This window comes from Tachysurus vachellii, chromosome 12 (assembly GCF_030014155.1).
Source record: "Tachysurus vachellii isolate PV-2020 chromosome 12, HZAU_Pvac_v1, whole genome shotgun sequence".
NCBI lineage: Eukaryota > Metazoa > Chordata > Actinopteri > Siluriformes > Bagridae > Tachysurus > Tachysurus vachellii.
The window spans coordinates 7,503,428-7,524,794 of NC_083471.1; the positions used below are offsets into that span (position 1 = coordinate 7,503,428).

Here is a 21,367-nt window from a genome sequence, read left to right on the forward strand (position 1 = left end):
AGAGCTCTGTCACATGTAACCTAAAAGACAAACATGCGCCTATCTATAGCAAAAAAAACAAACAAAAAAAAACATTTAGGATGTTTCCTCAAGTTAGATGTTGAGTTTTTGAATGCTGAAATGTCCGTTTGCTTTGGCAGACACAGAAGACACCTCATAATGTAGCTGCTCTCTCGCACTTTTACTAAGGTAAACATGCCTTCAATATGAGGCCAGGGGTGCGGGTTTTCCTCCTCGTTTGTGTCTGCATTGCCGACGGTTGATTCTGACATGTTTGTGTTGCTAAAGCCCATTAGACAGCTGCAGCTCATACAGAACGCTGCTGCCAGAATTCTGACCAGGACCAAAAAAATCTGAGCACATCACTCCAGTCCTCAGGTCCTTACACTGGCTTCCAGTTACATTTAGAATAGATTTTAAAGTATTGTTACTCGTTTATAAATCACTTCATGGATTAGGACCGAAATACATTACAGATATGCTAATTGAATATAAACCAAGCAGACTACTCAGATCATTAGGATCAGGTCAGTTAGAGATACCGAGGGTTCACTCAAAACAAGGTGCGTCAGCATTTAGTTATTATGCCACCTATACAGGGTTCCCACGCATCCTGGAAATCCTGGAAAATTAATGACCAATGTTCCAGTCCTGGAAAGCACATGGAAAATGAGAGAAAACAGAAATTGTCCTGGAAAAAATCTTGTTGTCCTGGAAAATTATTATTTTTAAATGTTCTTGATCATTTAAAGAAAAGTTTACAACTGGTCGAAACAATTAACGTTAGTAACAGAAAGCGCTCTGTTCAGGGACACTGAGTTTTGACGGGTTTTTTGTTATGCTGTTTAATCTCGCTGTGACGGATGACGCTGTCTTGTGTTGGCGGTTTCAGGTGCTAGGAACGGTTTAAGTGCTCGAATGTTTTCAGCAAATGGTGACGGGTAACCAGGTTATATTAACCTTGTTAATCTGAATATCATGTGCAAGGGGAATGTGCAGCAAACTAAAGCATGCATGACGGCATTGGCCTGAGAAAGGAAAGGGTATTAATATGTGCGGTCTTTTTATTTTATAAATGTTGAAATTTCATTCACATGATAAATTGTCTTTAAAAGTATAGTTAACTAATAGTCATAAAGTGTACGTTGTTTTTAAGACTTCTGGAAAGAAGAACATATTACTTTAGGCCGTGAATCTGTGAGCCTTGTCTTTTTTTGCTAAATTTGAAATGTCCTGGAAAATGATCTCTGAAAAAGACTGGGAACCCTGACTATAGCTGGAATCAGCTTCCAGAAGAGATCAGATGTGCTTCAACAGTAGACACTTTTAAATCAAGATTAAAAACACATCTGTTTAACTCTGCATTTACTAAATGAGCACTGTGCTGCTTCACACTGACTGCATTTTTTTATCCAAATCACTTTTACTCCTGTTTTATTCTTTTTAACATATTTTTTAGTTTTTATTAAAATCACATTTATTTTTTTTAATTGTTCTTTGTTTTTATTATGATTTTATCGTGTGTCTCTTATTTTTACACACACACACACATACATATATATATATATATATATATATATATATATATATATATATATATATATATATATATATATTTATATTTATATTTATATATATATATATATATATATATATATATATATATATATATATATATATATATTTATATTTATATTTATATATATATATATATTTCTAATTTCTATGTAAAGCACTTTGAATGACCTCTGTGTATGAAATGTGCTATACAAATAAACTTGCCTTGCCTAACTAACGCGTCCCGCCGCTGAGATTGAGTATGGTAACGTGACGAGACTGCACAACTACGTTTGATTGGTGAAACACAGTCACGTGGTAGAACCTTAGCGGAAGTTTCTCTATCTGTCAAAATAAAACATTAAAATTGATGCGTAGAATACCAAAGAGGTAAAAAGAAAAGTAACGAGCTCATTGTAGCCTAATGTAGCGGAGTAAGAGTACAGTTTCTTCTTCACAAATCTACTCAAGTAAAAGTAAAAAGTAGAGGGATTTAAAACTACTCCTAGAAGTATAATTTTTTCAAAAACTTACTCAAGTAAATGTAACGGAGTAAATGTAACTCGTTACTACCCACCTCTGCCTGTGATGGGTTGGCACTCCGTCCAGGGTGTATCCTGCCTTGATGCCCAATGACGCCTGAGATAGGCACAGGCTCCCCGTGACCCGAGGTAGTTCGGATAAGCGGTAGAAGATGAATGAATGAATGTTTAAACAAATTGTGTTTGAATGAATGAATGTTTAAACTCATATTCATATGTCTCTGTTGCTCCGCCCCTTTTCACGAGTTTGCCCTGATTGTTCTGTGCGTCACCTTTTTTTTGCAGTTTTCTGTCAACTGTTTGACAGAAATGTGGAAATAAATCACCAGAGAAATGTTTGTAAGTGCAAAAGTGTGTTTAGAGCATGACTTTAGTTAACCTGAGTGAGACTACACCGGTTACTAGCACATCCCCAGATGAACCGAACTATCAGGCTTTATGATCCAAGTGCAATGCAAACACTGTGAAATGCCTGCTGGGTTCTGCTTGGCTGATGGTGATTGCCTGATGGCAGCCATGTTTGTCAGAAAAAAACTGGAATGCACACTTGGTTTGGTGCATGTTTTATTTCAAACAAACTTATAATGTAATAATGTTTTTTTTTGACCCGGATGGCGGGATTGAGTTAGTTTTAACATTCTGAATGGGGAAAAAAAAACTGTAGGGCAGGCATTTGTCTGAACGAGGGATTAAACTGCATGCTTGGCTACTTGTAAAAAAGTAAAGACTCTTAAACGTATTTAAAAATACGACGTGTTTTGGTGAGGACGTTTAAGAGTTTTTACTTTTTTTACAAGTAGCCAAGCATGCAGTTTAATCCCTCGTTCAGACAAATGCCTGCTCTACAGTTTTTTTTTTTCCCCATTCAGAATGTTAAAACTAACTCAATCCTGCCATCCGGGTCAAAAAAAACATTATTACATTATAAGTTTGTTTGAATGTTTTGAGGAAGTGTGGAAGTCATACAGACATCTTGAGGAAGCGCTAAGGAGATCTTGAAGTGTTGAGGAATTCTTGAGAATGTCTTGAGGATGTCTTAAGGACGTCTTGAGCAGAGTATGGAATGGTTTCATTTCTGCTCCTGTCTTTAAAACAGGTGATCAAGAACGAGCGTCCTGACGGAGTGCTTCTGGCTTTCGGAGGTCAGACGGCACTAAACTGCGGAGTGGAACTGACCAAGCAGGGCATTCTGGAGAAGTATAATGTCAGAGTGTTGGGAACCCCAGTGGCCTCCATAGAGATGACTGAAGACCGGAAGATCTTTGTGGAGAAAATGGAGGAGATCAACGAGCATGTTGCACCAAGCGAGGCGGCGATGTCTGTGGAACAGGTCTGCTCGTCCCTTATGTCATCATTACGGAGCTGTCAGTCTCACATTGCAAAGTCATTTTTCCTGCTGTCTTTGTATAGATTTGAGTCTTGTTATTGTTTACTTTTCTTCTTTTAACCCACGTGCAGGCAGTCGCTGCTGCCGAGAGGCTCGGTTATCCGGTGTTGATCCGCTCTGCCTTTGCGCTCGGTGGCCTGGGCTCCGGTTTCGCTAACAACAAAGAAGAATTGATCGCATTAGTCATGCAAGCCTTTGCCCACACATCCCAAGTCCTGGTGGACAAGTCCCTCAAAGGTTGGAAAGAAATCGAGTACGAAATCGTACGAGATGCTTACGACAACTGCATCACGGTAGTACACGTCCCTGATGATCTCTGCATATTATCACAAGAATGTGTTAAAAGCATTTGTTATTAGCATTTTAACAGCATGTTTTTTACTTTTCTATTTTTGCAACCTAGGTGTGTAACATGGAGAACATCGACCCTCTCGGAATTCACACCGGGGAGTCTATAGTCGTGGCTCCGAGTCAGACGCTGAACGATTACGAGTACAACATGCTGAGAAGCACCTCCATCAAGGTTATCCGGCACCTGGGAATCGTCGGCGAGTGCAACATTCAGTACGCCGTCAACCCAGAATCTGAGCAGGTAAATGATAGCTTTAGCTGAATATGTAGGAGTGAGTATCGTTTCCCTTTTCATGGAATATTTATCGAATTTTACGAGAAAATATTTCAGCCTTGCCTACGTTGCTTTTCCAATCCTGGCCAGATTGTATAGAACTGCTCACAAACCACCACCTTCCCCAAATAACATGAAAGAACGATATCTCAGACCTAGCGTTGTCTGTTTGTCTCCCAGTACTACATCATTGAGGTGAACGCCCGTCTCTCGCGGAGCTCCGCCCTGGCTAGTAAAGCCACAGGATACCCTCTGGCCTACGTCGCAGCTAAGCTTGGTTTAGGAATCCCTCTCCCTGTCCTCAAGTACGTCCTACGAAAGATAAGCTGCAGAATTTACTATCGCTTTTCACTTCACCATCACGTTCTTACCGTTTTTCTTATTCCAGAAATTCTGTGACCAACTCCACAACGGCAAACTTTGAGCCAAGTCTTGACTACTGTGTGGTGAAGGTTCCTCGCTGGGATCTCAGCAAGTTCCTTAGGGTTAGCACCAAAATTGGCAGTTCCATGAAGAGTGTTGGTAAGAGTTTTTAGTGTTTTTGGGCAATTAAAATGTTTTTAAATTTGTTTTTCTTATTCGTCAGTTAAGATTTTTTTGTTCTCATTGTGAGACTGTGAGTTTGAAGCAAGGGCTTTGGAAAGAATTGGACAGAAATAGAGAGAGAAGTTTTACCCCATGTTGGTAGGGACCTGCATGGCATAGTGTCTTATCATTTAATAATCCATGGCTTTATAATACGTTTACTGTGAATTTTAATGTAGGCACTTCACTCTTCCTGCTTTCTGCTCTCTTCCTGTGGGAAGTGTGTAGCATATCCAATATAGAGAGTATAAGGTGTATGTAAAGTACTGTATAAGCATGGTCGGATGCATGGATGAATATTTAGATGGATGTGTTTAGGGATGGATGGATGGATTAACAGTTGAATGGTTGGATGTGTTGTGGGATGCATGGATTGATGGTTTAGTCGGATGGATGGATGGATAAATTGATGGCTTAGGATGGGAAGATGAATGGATGGTTTCCTTGATGGATGGATGGTTTGCTGTATGGATGGATGGATAAATTGATGGCTTGAGTGTTTGATGGATGGATGGATTGCTGGTTTAGTAGATGGGTAAATAAATGGATGGAGTGTTGGATGGATCCATGGAAATGCATCATGATTGTCATGAAAATCTGAACAAAGACCACAAAATTCTGGTTCATTTTTTCAGGGGAGGTGATGGCCATTGGACGCAGCTTTGAGGAGGCTTTCCAGAAATCTCTCAGGATGGTAGACGAGAACTGCGCCGGCTTTGACCATACCATCAAACCAGTTTCTGAACAGGTTAGTGTTCATGATTTTATTATTATTTTTATTATTATTATTATTGTATTATCACATTTTATAGACTTGCTAAAAATTCTCTTTTCATCAGGAGCTTCAGACTCCCACAGATAAGCGTATCTTCGTGCTGGCTGCAGCCATGTATGCCAACTACAGCATAGATCATCTGTACGAGCTGACCAAAATTGACCGCTGGTTCCTGCACAAGATGAAAAACATCATAGATCACGAGAAGCTCATGGAAACGTATAATCAGGACGAAAGCACAATGCCACCTGAGGTGATGAGAAGAGCAAAGCAGTTGGGCTTCTCAGACAAGCAGATCGCTCTATCTGTGCAAAGGTTTGTAGCATGCAGGAGATTCCACTCTCTCTCGTATACAGTATATGTGGTCTAGATACAGTTCTATCACGCAGACGTTTAACGTTCCTGTTGATTTGTTCGATCTTCAGCACTGAGCTGGCTGTGAGGAAGCTAAGGCATGACTGGAAGATTTTGCCCATGGTTAAGCAGATCGACACCGTGGCTGCCGAATGGCCTGCTCATACGAACTACCTTTATCTGACTTACCACGGCATGGAAAGCGACGTCACCTTCGAAGAACCTCACGTCATGGTGATCGGCTCGGGGGTCTACCGCATCGGCAGCAGCGTGGAATTCGATTGGTGTGCCGTGGGTTGCATTAAAGAGCTCAGAAAGGTGAGTCTTCTACACGTACCACCGTGTCCTGGAAATACAATTCTGTGCACGAGTATCGAACATTACATTGAGCATCACTGACCCCTCCCAAAGGGGGTGTGTCTGAAGCATTTCCATTTTGCTTTACTTCCTCTTGATCTTTAATCAGGAGAGGCTACAGGGATTTAAAAACCAGTCTTCTCTTAATCACATTATTTTAGGTGAATTATAGGGCACAAGTAGCTACCGTAATTTCCGGACTATGGAGCGCACCTGAATATAAGCCACACCCACTGAATTTTTAAAAAAATATTATTTTGAACATAAATAAGCCGCACATGTCTATAAGCCACAGGTGCCTACAGGTACATTGAAACAAATTAACTTTACACAGGCTTTAACGAAACACGGCTAACAAAAATAAATAGGCCAATGAGCAGAAAGGGGCGGGTCTTGTCAATACGGGTGGAGAGAGTGTTCAGTGCGCATGTGACATCAACAGAAAGCGGATTTAACATTGACATAAAGGATAAAAACAAAGAAAGAAAGTGTAGAAAGGCTTACGATAAGGCAAGAAGGAGGACCGTGTTAATATAGGATCAACTTTCCAGCGCTGGAGAGAACTGAAGGAGCAGGAAGTTGGCGCATATTCACAGATTGGAGTTTCCCGAGTCAATAACTCCTGAGTTAAACGCTGTTACTACACAAATAACACCTCTTTTCTGTCGTAGTAATGTAGAGACGCAGCTACAACCGCGTTCTACTTCTTTCCTTATCGTAAGCCTTGTTTTGATTTTTGTTTTGATGTTTAGTTTGTGGTCCCGACTTAGTTTTCTGAAGCAATTCTCAAACATCGGAGACCCTACCTTTAATCTGTTCGGCAATTTCATTGGTCTTAATGAAAGCTTCATGCCGCCAAAAAACTGAGCACGTCACAGAATGTTTTTTTTATGTTGAAAAAAAAAAAAACAATTTGAAAGCGGGAAAAATCCATATATTAGCCGCGTCATTGTTTAAGCCGCAAGGTTCAAAGCGTGGGAAAAAAGTTGCGGCTTATAGTCCGGAAAATACGGTAACAATAAAGACACCGGCACTTTAGATATTTCTGCCTTTCTGCCATTTTACACCAAATTTGGATCGTTTTTGAAACAACGCATCAGAAATGTCCTCACGACCGTGAACTTGTATCAAACTTGAAGTCTTTCTTTCTCAGTGCCTGATGTTTTTTTTTTGTTATTGTTGTTGTAAATGTATTTTTTTCTGAAACCTGGCATCCCTACACAGCAATATTATAATGTTAAATTAGACCAGAGTCTGTTAAAAGCAACACGTTAAAATCTGTATGGATCACACAAACACACTGCCATTATTATTGTACTTTACTGAGTACAGAAACCACATAAAGCACATATTCAGGCATTGTTTAAACGGATTTCTGATTAAAACTGACCATTTGATCATCACGACGGCGTCTGTAGGTTTATCCAGAAATGTGCCAGGAAGCTCTGTGAAAATGGTCTGGTTAAAGATATGGTTCTTTTTGGGGGTTTTTTCTTCTCTTTCAGATGGGTTATAAGACGATAATGGTGAACTACAATCCCGAAACTGTTAGCACCGACTACGACATGTGCGACAGGCTCTATTTTGACGAGATCTCTTTTGAGGTGAGTGAGTGTTGAAAGGCAAGATCAGGAAAACTAGGGTTGGGAACCGAGAACTGGTAAGAGCCGGTTCTGTTTTTTAACAGGAACCGGAACCGCGCGGAATTTTTCAAGTTCCGGTTCCAAACGCAGTTCCGATGCGATGACGGGCAAAGCGTTGGGAGCGGTCACTTTAAATAGTCATGTCTTACCTCATGTATATTCATTGTTTACACTGTTTACAGTCACGCAACCAAATTAACGCAGCTTATCACAGAAATCAGTCACTCGCGCTGCTGTGCTGAGGTACGCTTTGTGTTAAACATGTCTAAAAAAAAAGTCTAAAGTCTAAATTTCCAAAGCTACAACAATGAAGCAAATCTACCCCGTCTGAGACGGTTTTTTCCACAGCTGGAGATACAATAAGCCAGGAAAGGTCTCGTCTTCTCCCAGAGAAAGCAGACATGTTCATTTTTCTTCAGAAAAATTGCTAACTGTTTTGCTAAGTTGTAATTCTGGATGTTAAATACGATGTTGGATTTATTTAAATTTAAATTGATATGAATTGAAATGGGGGGCACGGTGGCTTAGTGGTTAGCACGTTCGCCTCACACCTCCAGGGTCGGGGTTCGATTCCCGCCTCTACCTTGTGTGTGTGGAGTTTGCATGTTCTCCCCGTGCCTCGGGGGTTTCCTCCGGGTACTCCGGTTTCCTCCCCCGGTCCAAAGACATGCATGGTAGGTTGATTGGCATCTCTGGAAAATTGTCCCTAGTGTGTGATTGCGTGAGTGAATGAGTGTGTGTGTGTGTGTGTGTGCCCTGCGATGGGTTGGCACTCCGTCCAGGGTGTATCCTGCCTTGATGCCCGATGACGCCTGAGATAGGCACAGGCTCCCTGTGACCCGAGGTAGTTCGGATAAGCGGTAGAAGATGAATGAATGAATGAATTGAAATGCTCTGTTTAAAATATTGAGTGATAAGAGTATAAGAGTGATTAATAAACACAAATGGAATTGTTTTTAAGTATTGTGCATTATTTTTCACATTTCTTTTATTATGGAATCGGAATCAGAACCGGGAATCATAAGGCAGAACTGGAACCGGAATCGGAACCGGAAAATTTCTTTTGATACCCAACCCTAAGGAAAACACATTCAGTAATCTACAGTATCTTGCTCTATATAGATGGGTAGATATGGATAGATATACAAGGTTAGAGATACATCAGTCACATCACTGGTGTACTCATGGTGATTCGTTCCTGTCTTTGTCGTGTTAAAGATGAGCTCTGAAAACTTGAACTGAGACACTGACTGTCTTTTAAATGTTAGGTGAAGACCAACCTCTTCCTGAAATAGTTCAACTTAAGCTAGTGCTTGCTTATTTTTTCCTGTTTGCTTATATATTTGTTTTTAAAAAAAAGCTGTTTTTCCTTTCAGCAGTGTCCCAGGGAATCAGAACTGATGATAGGTTGAGGTTTATTTAGGCAGCGTGCTCGTTTTTTTTTAACCCTGTGACTTGACTCTTAGGTGGTGATGGACATCTACGAGATGGAGAACCCCGAGGGCGTGATTCTTTCCATGGGAGGCCAGCTCCCCAACAACATCGCCATGTCTTTGCACAGGCAGCAGTGCCGCATCCTGGGCACCTCGCCTGAGTTTATCGACTCCGCCGAGAACCGCTTTAAATTTTCTCGTATGTTGGACACCATTGGAATCAGCCAACCACGCTGGAAAGAGCTCTCTGATACTGAGGTACATGACTTTCAAGCCCACTGTAATATTCTACCTTCTAGACTATTACAGTTTGCTTTCATGAGGCCATCCCGTTTGCAGTACAAAAAATAAATAAATAAATAAATAAATAAATAAAGGGTCGGTAGGTAGGTCTTTATTTTTTTTTTTTCTCAAGTTTCAATGTAAAAAAAAAAAAGTACAATTTTGGTGATGGTGATTACGTAGGTATGAATTTAAACAAATTAGCATATCGTGACATCACTGACTGGGTCTTCAACCCGTGCCTTCGGTCGACACACCATTAACATTTCTGTTGTAAAAAGAGAAACATTGTGCAGAAGTATTATTTGCTGTTATGCGTGTGTCCGAAGCTGCAGTTGCTGTGTGACGCGTTCCAAAAAAAAAAACCTGGACGCGCTCCGAGACAAAGCCGTTAAAATTGGTTGGTCCAATCGATTCGTGCAATAGATTTTCGAACAATAGAATTTGTATTAGTTGTTTGAAGAGTAAAAAAAAAAAAAGGTCGGTCTTAACGCAAATTTACAACCGGCAAGTCGAACAAGAATATTTTTAAGGATGGCCTGATTTATCTTTTTTTTTTCTCCTCTCTAGCTGGAAGTCATACTGACGCTGATTGATCCGCTGTTATTTTTCCTTCTTCCTTCTCATACAGTCAGCTATGCAGTTTTGTGAGACGGTGGGCTACCCATGCCTAGTGAGGCCGTCCTACGTGCTCAGCGGAGCTGCAATGAACGTGGCGTACTCTGACAGCGACCTTGAGAAGTATTTGAGCAGCGCCGTCGCCGTGTCTAAAGAACACCCGGTTGTCATCTCCAAATTTATCCAGGAGGCCAAGGTCTCAGTCACATCCATTTAACACTTAGCACTGGGAATAAGCGGGAATATGTTTAAAACAAGACGCCAGAGTTTTTTTGTTGTTTTTGTTTTTTTTTTTGTTCTGAAATGATTAAGAAATCAAATAACGTGTGAGGTTTCGCTCAGTTCGGCTCGCTGTGCGTTGCAGGAGATTGACGTGGACGTAGTAGCATGTGACGGCGTGGTCATTGCTATCGCTGTTTGTGAGCACGTCGAGAATGCTGGAGTGCATTCCGGAGACGCTACGCTGGTCACGCCACCGCAGGACATCAACCAGAAGACCATGGAGCGCATTAAATTGATCGTGCATGCCATCGGCCAGGAGCTACAGGTCACGGGGCCGTTTAACTTGCAGCTCATCGCCAAGGTGAGATCATCTGTATACAAGATGTAGAACTAAGCTAACTCTCTTTAAAGTAGTGTTTATATTGAAAAATGCCGGAGACGCCGATGTCAAAATACAACTTGCTTGCGTGTGTTCATTCAGGACGACCAGTTGAAAGTGATCGAGTGCAATGTAAGAGTGTCACGCTCCTTCCCTTTCGTCTCCAAAACGCTGGGCGTAGATCTTGTGGCTTTGGCAACGCAGGTCATCATGGGACAGGAAGTGGAAGATGTGGGACTCATGAAGGGGAACGGAGTCGTAGGAGTTAAGGTAACGAGCCTCTGTGGACTAGCAGCACAGTGACGCCCACAGAAACTTTTAATAGGTGTGGCCAGAGGAGGCCACAGCAAATCTCGGGGTGGCACCAAAAAAAAATAAAAATCAGTGTAGTGTGTGTTATACTTGTTTAGTTTTGTTTCTGGTTAATGTAACAATATGGCATTAAAGCTGTAGTCCATAACCTGGTGGCTGCAGCATGTGCTTCATTTTATTTATTTATTTATTTATTTATTTATTTATTTATTTTTCACTTCATGAACTATTGTGAATTTTCATTATGCATTCAAATTCATACTAGGGGTGGCCACAAGGGTGGCCAGAGTTTATACAGGGGTGGCTGTGGCCACCACTACCCACCCCTTGGGGCGCCCCTGTAGCAGCAGTGTCGGGGTAAAACGGTAGATCTAAGTTTCTATCCCATAAATATATCATTTGTGCCATAACAAAGTTTTACATGTCTGGAACTATTGGACAAATACTAAAAAAGACCTTACGGATCATAGCAGAAGTGTCCAGTTTGGTGAAACTGTATGTTTTTGCTAGATTTGCTCACACAAACCATGTTTGCTGACTAAAAAAGACTCCATATAAGGAAAAGTACCTTGAAAGCATGTCCTTGCTAATCCTCGCTTGAATGTGTTGTTTGATCGGATCTCTGAAAGGTCCCACAGTTCTCCTTCTCTCGGCTGGCCGGAGCAGACGTCGTGCTGGGCGTGGAAATGACGAGCACGGGCGAGGTGGCCTGCTTCGGTGAGAACCGTTACGAGGCGTACCTGAAAGCCATGCTCAGTACGGGCTTCAAAATCCCGAAGAAGAACATTCTCCTTTCCATCGGCAGCTACAAGGTATCTGAATCAGTAGTTTGTAGGTTTGTTGTAAAGCAAAGGTGAAAGATTGTCTCGATTCTGCTCAATATTTCATCTAATAAGGTTTTTTTTTTTTTTCCCAGAATAAAAGTGAGCTGCTGCCTACAATTAAGGCTTTGGAGAGTCTTGGCTATAACCTGTATGCCAGCTTGGGCACCGCTGACTTCTACACTGAGCATGGCATCAAAGTATGGGAAAAAAAACAGCTTCTCAGATCTTGTCTTATCGTCCCCAGAGTTTTTAGTTTATTAGTGTTTGATTTTTCAAGCCCAAGTGTAGAAGGAACCTCTGCCTGAACATAATCAATACGGACTTATTTACCCGAGTCTTTACCCCTATAGGTGATGTCTGTGGATTGGCCTTTCGAGGAGGAAAGTGACTGCCCTAACAAGGACAAGCAGAGGAACATCATGGACTACTTGGAGGAGAACCACTTCGACATGGTGATCAACCTGTCCATGAGGAACTCCGGAGGTCGCCGACTGTCCTCCTTTGTCACTAAAGGGTACCGTACACGTCGCATGGCCGTGGATTATTCTGTACCTCTGATCATCGATATCAAGTGCACCAAGCTCTTTGTTCAGGTGAGAATGTGCAGTTCAATCAGTTCATCAGGAAACTCTGGTTCCTTTTAAATCTCACTCGTTGCTAATCTATAGAAGTTCTCTAATGCCCCTTTTCCACCGAGGCAGTTTGAGCGCTGGTTCGGAGCCAGAGCCTAATTTAGAACCAGTTCTTTCTTTTTCGACAGCCAAAGCACCGGCTCTGAAACAGGAAAAGTGGTTCTTAAGTAGCACCAAAACGTTGCTGGTCTAAACTTAAGAACCGCTTGTGTCAGGGGCTGTGGGCGGGGCTACTGTTAGCGCATTTGATAATGTACCTTAAGTATACCGATGTTTAATACACTTTTACTTTACCGCGATATGATCAATTACCAGCACACATGATAGTAGGTAGCTACATGCTAAGGCTAACGTTTTTCTGTGTTAACAATAAAATAATGTTATGTACGTTCTCGATTACAACCTCCATTTATACAGATTACATGGAGCTGCACGTACACGTTGTATTCGCCGCGTTTGGATGCCAATGTAGGTTCGCAAAGCCATGGGCATTAACAGTAAAGCAACATCCGCCATTGTTGATGTTGTGTTTGTGTTTGCTGCTGCTGCGCTGACGTTGCTGTGTAACGTGACACGTATACAATGACGTCAGACTCGGCTCTGTGATGGCTCTCTAACCGGTGGAAAGGCAAACTGGTTCTTAGAAGGTTCGCCAGTGGAACCAACTTTGAACCAGCACCAGCACTAGCTCTGAACCAGCACCCGGTTCTTTTTGGTGGAAAAGGGCTATAAAGTTCAGTACTCTTCTATTAGCCATTAAGTTGACTCAACATTATTTGTTGTTCATGTCGTTTTGCCAGGCGTTGAGACAGATTGGCCGGGCTCCTCCGATCAAGACTCACGTTGACAGCATGACCTCGCAGAAACTCATCCGTTTACCTGGTACCTTTCAGCACTTCTCTTCTATCACACATTCCTTCATGTATAAAATATTTTTCTGGTATCACAAGCTTTTCTGTGTCTGTGTACTATTTCACCTCTGTTTTATTCCTGTAGGCCTCATTGATGTCCACGTGCACCTGCGAGAGCCTGGTGCCACCCACAAAGAGGATTTCTCCTCGGGCACAGCCGCCGCCCTGGCAGGAGGTATTACCATGGTGTGTGCCATGCCCAACACCAACCCTGCTGTAATCGACCCCAGCTCTCTAGCCCTGGTCCAGAAGGTAATGTATTAGAGACGTTTAATAGTTCTCTTGCATCTGACTGCAGTGTTCTTATTCTGTTCCACGTGTCCGTACAGCTGGCAAAGGCAGGATGTCACTGCGATTACGCGCTATACGTCGGAGCCGTTTCGGACAACGCCACCATTCTGCCGTCCATTGCAAATGCCACGGCTGGTCTGAAGATGTACTTGAACGATACTTACTCCACATTAAAAATGGACAACGTTTCCTTGTGGATGGAGGTAAAGGAGTTTGTAGTTAGATAACAAGAGAACAGTCGAGTGGAGTCGTAACAGCGCTGTAGTAACGGATGCATTTTGTTTTCAATGCAGCATTTTGAAAAGTGGCCAAAGCACTTACCCATAGTGGCTCATGCAGAGAAGCAGACAGTGGCTGCTATACTAATGGTGGCTCAACTCTACCAGAGACCTGTGCACATTTGCCATATTGCCAAAAAAGAGGAGGTAAGATCACAAACAAACCTATTCAAGCTTCCAGCATGGATCCACCTTTAGCTTTGACCTGAAGTGATATTTTTTTTTTATGTTTTTTATCTCAGATTCTTATCATCCGAGCTGCAAAGCAGAAGGGCATCCAGGTGACGTGTGAAGTAGCACCTCATCACCTTTTCCTGTGCGAAGACAACGTGTCCCTTCTCGGGGACGGCAGGGCTGAGGTGCGGCCCATGCTGGGCACCCGAGAGGACATGGAGTCGCTGTGGGAAAATTTAGATATCATCGATTGTTTTGCCACTGATCATGGTAAGCGATTAAAAATGTAATAATAATTGAGGCGAAGCTACACTTTATAGCGAGTGTCCATAACGTGCGTATTCATATCCACCTGCAGCTCCTCATACGGTGGCTGAGAAGGACTCAGAAAAACCTCCACCGGGATACCCAGGCCTGGAGACCATGCTGCCTCTGCTGCTCACCGCCGTTAGCGAAGGCCGTCTCACCGTTGATGACATCATCAAGCGGCTGTACGAGAACCCGGCTCGGATTTTCTCTCTTCCGCCACAGGAGAATACCTATGTGGAGGTCTGTAGTTACAAAATAACTTCAATAACCTCGGATCAGTAAATTCAAATAAAATGCTGATTAAAAAAACGAAAGCAAATGTTGCTTCTAGGTGGATTTGGAGCAAGAGTGGATCATCCCGAAGCACATGCAGTTCACCAAGTCAAAGTGGACTCCATTCGAGGGCATGAGGGTGAAGGGGAAAGTGATGCGCGTGGTGCTGAGAGGGGAGGTGGCATACATTGATGGACAGGTGAGCTCTGGTTTCCTGAGACCTTCTTACTTGTGTGATGATTCTAAACAACGATGTGCAATCTATTCCACCGCCGGTGTCCTGTAACCCGTTCAGGTGCTGGTGCCTCCTGGTTACGGTGAGGATGTGAAGACGTGGGCATCAGTTCCAAGTCAGTCATCGGTATCTGAAATTCCCAAGGATATGCAGAAGGTAAGACTTCTGTACCTGTAAATGGCATTTTATTTTATTTTTTTTCCTCAGGAGGATATTTCTTCGGGTTTATCAAACTAATGTTTGTGTGTTGCACAGACCCCTGAGCATCCCAGACAAGCGACTCCCAGTGAGTCTCTGCGTACTCGAGCTGCGAGTCCACGCCGTTCAGCTGGAGACCGTTTCATGCTTCCACCTCGAGTCCACCACACTTCTGATCCTGGCCTGCCACCAGGTAATAATTTAGCCTGGGGTTAGGGTTATACACTTTATTTACACTTTTGAACTTGTTTATAGATCCTTCTGTGTTCTAACGGGTCTAATCTAGTGATGCTTCAAGGTTTCTTGAAACATAGTGAACTGTTTGCAAGGTTTTTTTTTTTTTTTGGACCGATGTTTTTTTTTTTTGTGTTTTATTTTTCTTCTCGCTCTCAGAATTAGCCCCGGTCTCAGAGGCGTGCTCACTCCCTCCTCCTCTAGCCAGAATCCTGTCGCCCCAGATGAGCCAGTCTCCGATCGTGTCTCACCTTCAGACCTCGCCTTTGCTTCACCCTTTAGTGGGTCAACACATCCTTTCTGTACGCCAGTTTACCAAGGAGCAGGTACAGTGTGTGGGGGGGATTTGAACATGTTCTCAGGAAAGAAATGTGTGTGAAGTGAACTTTGTGTGTTAAACTTTTCTCCAGCTCATCCCAAACTCCTGTCTGTCAACCACTGTCGATTGTTAAAGTTCTCCCTCATTCAATTTAATTCAGTTTTATTGTATTGTATAGTGCTTTTAACTATAGACATGGTATCAAAAAAGCTTTATAGAATCTAAAATGTTTATGTAGATTTATTTGAATTATATGAGTAAGCGTGAGGCAACTGTGTGGCAAGGAAAAGTTCCTTAGATGGTATGAGGAAGAAACCTTGACAGGAACCAGACTCATTTGGGAGACACCAGAGAGTTAAGCCGCGTTCACACTGCAAGTCTTAATGCTCAATTCGGATATTTTGCTCAGATCTGATTTTTTTGTTTGGCTGTTCACATTACCTTTTAAAATGTGGCCTATATCAGATACCAGTGTGAACTGTTTGCTGTTTCAAACTGACCCACATGCGCAAACGAACAATAACAATGACGTCACACGCAGCACGCCGTTGCGCTAAAGTTGGCGAGGTTATGGATGAAGTAAGCATTTTCGCTTTTCTTTCTAAATGTGTGTGTAATGGCAGCACAGAGACGCAGTGTTTTGAAAATTTTCGTATGTCGAGGGCAACTTTTGATTATTTGATCCATTTTTATAGGCGTAGTCACATTTGTGTGTGTGTGTACTCGCCGGCGCATAATTGTGACGAATGTCGATGTAGATTGATGTAAAAGTCGCATCAAATCCGCCTCGGTCGTTCACACTGCGGCCACATTGGAAAAAATCAGATTTGGGGCTGATTCAGGACCACATATGGAAGTGGTCTGAATCTGATTTGAAAAAATCAGATCTGGGCTAGATTTGAGTGTTCACACTACTCCTGAAGAAGTCTGACCTGTTCACTTGACCCCAAAAAAATCAGATTTGGGCCACTTTTACCTGCAGTGTGAACGTGGCCTAAGTCAAGTCACTTTTATTGTCACATCACCGCAGCACATGTGCCTTGGTGAGTGAAATTCTTAGGAGCAAATTCCAGAAATTGCAGAACAGTTATACAGATATACAGGTAAAGATATAGATAATGAGTTGACATGTGAAAATGTGCAGTATGCTCATACATGTAGCCGGTACAATGTTTGTACAATATGTACAATTAACAAACAGATAATGGAATCAGCAAATGAACGTGTGCAATATGCTCATACGTGTCAGTACACACAGTGTACTATTGGGCATCCTTACAGTAGCACTACACATTATATGCAGTATGTACTTCACTCACTCACTCATTTTCTACCGCTTATCCGAACTACCTCGGGTCACGGGGAGCCTGTGCCTATCTCAGGCGTCATCGGGCATCAAGGCAGGATACACCCTGGACGGAGTGCCAACTCATCGCAGGGCACACACACACACACTCTCATTCACTCACGCAATCACACACTACGGACAATTTTTCCAGAGATGCCAATCAACCTACCATGCATGTCTTTGGACCGGGGGAGGAAACCGGAGTACCCGGAGGAAACCCCCGAGGCACGGGGAGAACATGCAAACTCCACACACACAAGGTGGAGGCGGGAATCGAACCCCCAACCCTGGAGGTGTGAGGCGAACGTGCTAACCACTAAGCCACCGTGCACCCCCAGTATGTACTTATATATGTATATGTGTAAATATATGTAAATATATTATATATAAAATACTATAAGGTGCAAAACAGTAGGACGATAAATTATTATTAGTGGGATTATGAATTTCAACAGTCATGTGGAGCTCCTGAGAATCTCAGACATTAAAGTTCTGAGTTCATTATAGATTCGACACCAATCTCTCCTCAAAGTCCTCATGAGGTCAGCAACGTCTCTTCCAAAGTCTGAAATCTACATGAAGCAGAATCCAACTGGAGTTGGTACATCTCTAGATGCCTCGGGAGCCTCACTGGGTTGATCTCTTCTCACCGAAGTGCCGAAATCTTCATAAAACTGAACGCAACCGGACCTGGCACAGGTCTTTATATTCCTCAGGATGGGACGATAAGGAGAATTCCTTGTATGCTTATTCCTAGAGTTGGATTTGTAATGAAGGTTGGGAAGAACCTTGAGAGAAACCTCGTTTAATCCAAGAATACAAGTGAGACCATATTCAGTGGAGAAGCCGGTGGGATAAAACACAACACACGCTCGTATTCTCAGAAAATCAAAGATGAAGAGAAAAAGATTCATTGTGTACACAAGAAGGAACGTAAACACGTCACAGTCTGGAAGAGGAAAATTCAAACACTGGGAAGAATGATAAGTTAAAAAAACATACACAAAAAAAACTCTGAGGAAACCAGAATTCTGTGGTTATTTATTAGCATTGAGGTATTGATCATCATAAAGCTAGCCACTTTAATAGGAACACATGTACACCTGGTCGTTCATGCTTTTATACATTCAGCCAATCATGTGGCAGATGTGCAGTGCAAAAAATCATCCAGATCCAGGTCAAGAGCTTGAAGCTTGAAGATTAAACTTCATGTTTTATAACTTTCACACCTCACAATGAGCTCGGTTTCAGAAACGACTGATCTCCTGCTGGGATTTTCTCTCAACAGTCTGTAAAGTACCAAAAATGGTGCGAAAGCAAAACACTGACACTGAGCGACTCACAGTTCTGTGGGTGGAATAAGAGAGACTGCTAAGAGAGAGCAAAGGAAAATGGCCATATTGGTTTGAACTGATAGGAAGGTTTTAGTAACTCATGCTGGATAGTCAGCGTATGGACGGAGAACAGAAAAACATCTCGTGAGGCAAAAAACATCAGACCTTTTGATGTTGGTGAATGAGCTACAAAGCAGAAGACCACATAAGGTTGAGATTTAGTGAAATGTGTCATGAGGTTAATAAAAAAATGTTTGTGTGTTTCAGATGTCCCACTTGTTCAACGTGGCTCACACACTTCGTTTAATGGTACAGAAAGAACGGAGCCTGGACCTCCTGAAGGTAAGCAGCTCTCACTGCACCGGAATAAAGTGCTGCTCAAGAACCACCGTAATGTTTTAGTACCCTGGCCTGATATTTTACTGCTTCTCACAAAAGAAAGAAAAGTAACTCAAACTTTTGTGTTGAAACTTATACTGAACACTTGATGGATAAATGCAACTCGTGGATCTACCAGCTCATATCTAGTGGAATAAAAGTTCTTCACAAGAAGTTCTTCAAGAAGAACTTTTGACCTGGAACCCGTCCATAATCAAATATTTCATTTGTTGTTTTTTGGGGGTTTCTTACATTCTAGAATGTTTGGATTTAAAAAAAAAAAAAAAAAAAAAAAAAACTGACTGAATTACATTTGATTTGCACATGCATCATATTACAAACGATTGCTTTGGTAATGTTCGTGTGTGTGTGTGTGTCTTCATTCCAGGGTAAGGTCATGGCTTCTATGTTCTACGAGGTAAGCACTCGAACCAGCAGCTCTTTTGCTGCGGCGATGCAGCGTCTCGGTGGCTCCGTCGTGCACTTCAGTGAATCCACTTCCTCCACACAGAAGGGCGAGTCACTCGCCGACTCGGTACAGACCATGTGCTGCTACACTGACGTGATCGTGCTGCGCCACCCGGTGCCTGGAGCTGTAGAGGTGGGAGTGGGGCACGGCATTATTACCATCTTTCTTTTCTCTTTAAATTCCTTATAGAATTCTAACTGTAAATATCAGATAAACTGATTTTGGCTCTCATCCAAACAGGATGAAGGTCAGAACAAGTTCAAATGTCTGAAATAGGTTTCCTTCGGTAGCTTCATTCCTGTGTGAAATATTTTAATCAGACACAAATTACTAGCAAGAAGAATTTGACTTTGTGATCAAAAAAATAAAAAAACATTTTCTTTAGGACTTTTTTCCCTAAAGCAGACTAACTAAGTGGACTAAGTAAGATTTTTATTTCCTTCACAACAGAAAGCTGCAAAGCATTGTCGCAGGCCGGTGATCAACGCCGGCGATGGAGTTGGGGAACATCCCACTCAGGCCCTGCTAGATATCTTCACCATCCGAGAAGAGCTTGGAACCGTCAATGGCATGACTGTAAGTCCACAGCTGAAAAAAATCACACAGAAAAAGTTTAGTCTAGTCTTCTGCTGAGTTTTGGGGTGTTGTTCTTTCTAGTAATGCTTGGTCGAAGAAACTGGTTTTGTTTTAATAAAAGCTCTAAAATCTCAGACTTGTATTCACTTTGATTGTAAAGTTTGAATACTGGGTTGTTGTCAGTTCACTTCACATCATGAGAAATATTTTTTCCAACTAACATATCGTCGCTGTCGGGCGGAAACCTCGTATGTCCAAATTTGGTCAGTTTCATATTTTTTCACATATCGATGCTATTGGTCAGTCCCCACGTGGGTCTGTTATTTTTATAAGTTATTAACCAATCTAAAGTCTTGAAAATAGCTTGAGCGCAAATCTCATAACTCCATTGGACACTTCAACTGTCCACCTCTTCCTCACTCCGCCGGAGAGATTCGCGTCATATTTCTCCTTAATAAGAGTCACAACGAATCAACACGTCTTCTGAGGTAAATGTCTTTAAAACACTGGGCTCAAAGAAAAGAAATCTTGACCCCCGCTAGTTCTGGTTCTCGTCTGAGGACAGGAATTTAGCGCAAGACAATCCACTGCAACGCGGACTAAACCCTGTGCACTGCAGATAAGGTACGGCGTTTTTTTCATTTCCTGAAAAATAACGGTTTTGGAGATACGAGGATTCCGCCTGACAGCGACGATATGCTTGATACTTAAAAAACTGGAAATCTGACAAATCTCCAGAGAAACCTGTCGTCATCCTGAGTATATATTGTGTGTAAACTCCCAAACCTTTGACTGTACCTGCTCTTTCTTGAACCTTACTCTGACCCTCTCACCCATACACCCCTTATGACTGACCATTTTACAGCTTGGGGACTTTAATGCCCCTTTTCCACAGAGTCAGTTTGAGCGCTGGTTCGGAGCCACAGCCTAATTTAGAACCAGTTCTTCCTGTTTCGACAGCCAAAGCACCGGCTCTGAACCAGGAAAAGTGGTTCTCAAGTAGCACCAAAACATTGCTGGTCTAGACTTAAGAACCGCTTACGTCTGGGGCTGTGGGCGGGGCTACTGTTAGCGCATTTTACAAATTACATGGAGCTGCACGTACACGTTGGATTCGCCGCGTTTGGATGCTAATGTAGGTTCACAAAGCCATGAGCATTAACAATAAAGCAACATCCGCCATTGTTGATGTGTTTGTGTTTGCCGCTGCTGCGCTAACGTTGCTGGGAAACGTGACACATGTACAGTGACGTCAGACTCGGCTCTGTGACGGCTCTCTAGCCGGTGGAAAGGCAAACCGGTTCTTAGAAGGTTCGCCAGTGGAACCAACTTTGGACCAGCACCCGGTTCTTTTTGGAGGAAAAGGGATATAATACTTTCATTGTTGTTTTATTTCTAACTTTAGTAATGCTAAATGATTTGGAATGATGGAGGAACTTAATTTTTTTGTTAATTGTTAATTATGACCAGAAAAGATGATTTGTTGATCCTTTGATACACTTCCATAAATCAA

The 21,367-nt window shown here is 42.3% G+C and overlaps 1 protein-coding gene across 1 annotated transcript in view; it reads left to right on the top strand.

Moving 5' to 3' along the window:
- cad (carbamoyl-phosphate synthetase 2, aspartate transcarbamylase, and dihydroorotase) overlaps positions 1 to 21,367 on the top strand; it is a 32,777-nt gene that overhangs the window by 8,983 nt on the left and 2,427 nt on the right. Inside the window, exons 11-39 of the mRNA XM_060882712.1 lie at positions 3,196 to 3,429; positions 3,558 to 3,779; positions 3,890 to 4,078; positions 4,292 to 4,416; positions 4,500 to 4,633; positions 5,332 to 5,444; positions 5,536 to 5,786; positions 5,897 to 6,143; positions 7,688 to 7,786; positions 9,292 to 9,516; positions 10,172 to 10,354; positions 10,523 to 10,741; positions 10,862 to 11,029; positions 11,701 to 11,883; positions 11,988 to 12,092; positions 12,246 to 12,488; positions 13,328 to 13,409; positions 13,524 to 13,690; positions 13,768 to 13,932; positions 14,023 to 14,154; positions 14,250 to 14,451; positions 14,540 to 14,730; positions 14,822 to 14,962; positions 15,059 to 15,154; positions 15,254 to 15,389; positions 15,590 to 15,756; positions 18,699 to 18,773; positions 19,198 to 19,410; positions 19,729 to 19,854. Of these exons, the coding sequence (XP_060738695.1) occupies positions 3,196 to 3,429; positions 3,558 to 3,779; positions 3,890 to 4,078; positions 4,292 to 4,416; positions 4,500 to 4,633; positions 5,332 to 5,444; positions 5,536 to 5,786; positions 5,897 to 6,143; positions 7,688 to 7,786; positions 9,292 to 9,516; positions 10,172 to 10,354; positions 10,523 to 10,741; positions 10,862 to 11,029; positions 11,701 to 11,883; positions 11,988 to 12,092; positions 12,246 to 12,488; positions 13,328 to 13,409; positions 13,524 to 13,690; positions 13,768 to 13,932; positions 14,023 to 14,154; positions 14,250 to 14,451; positions 14,540 to 14,730; positions 14,822 to 14,962; positions 15,059 to 15,154; positions 15,254 to 15,389; positions 15,590 to 15,756; positions 18,699 to 18,773; positions 19,198 to 19,410; positions 19,729 to 19,854 (4,833 nt within the window). The remainder of the gene's footprint in view (positions 1 to 3,195; positions 3,430 to 3,557; positions 3,780 to 3,889; positions 4,079 to 4,291; positions 4,417 to 4,499; positions 4,634 to 5,331; positions 5,445 to 5,535; positions 5,787 to 5,896; positions 6,144 to 7,687; positions 7,787 to 9,291; positions 9,517 to 10,171; positions 10,355 to 10,522; positions 10,742 to 10,861; positions 11,030 to 11,700; positions 11,884 to 11,987; positions 12,093 to 12,245; positions 12,489 to 13,327; positions 13,410 to 13,523; positions 13,691 to 13,767; positions 13,933 to 14,022; positions 14,155 to 14,249; positions 14,452 to 14,539; positions 14,731 to 14,821; positions 14,963 to 15,058; positions 15,155 to 15,253; positions 15,390 to 15,589; positions 15,757 to 18,698; positions 18,774 to 19,197; positions 19,411 to 19,728; positions 19,855 to 21,367) is intronic.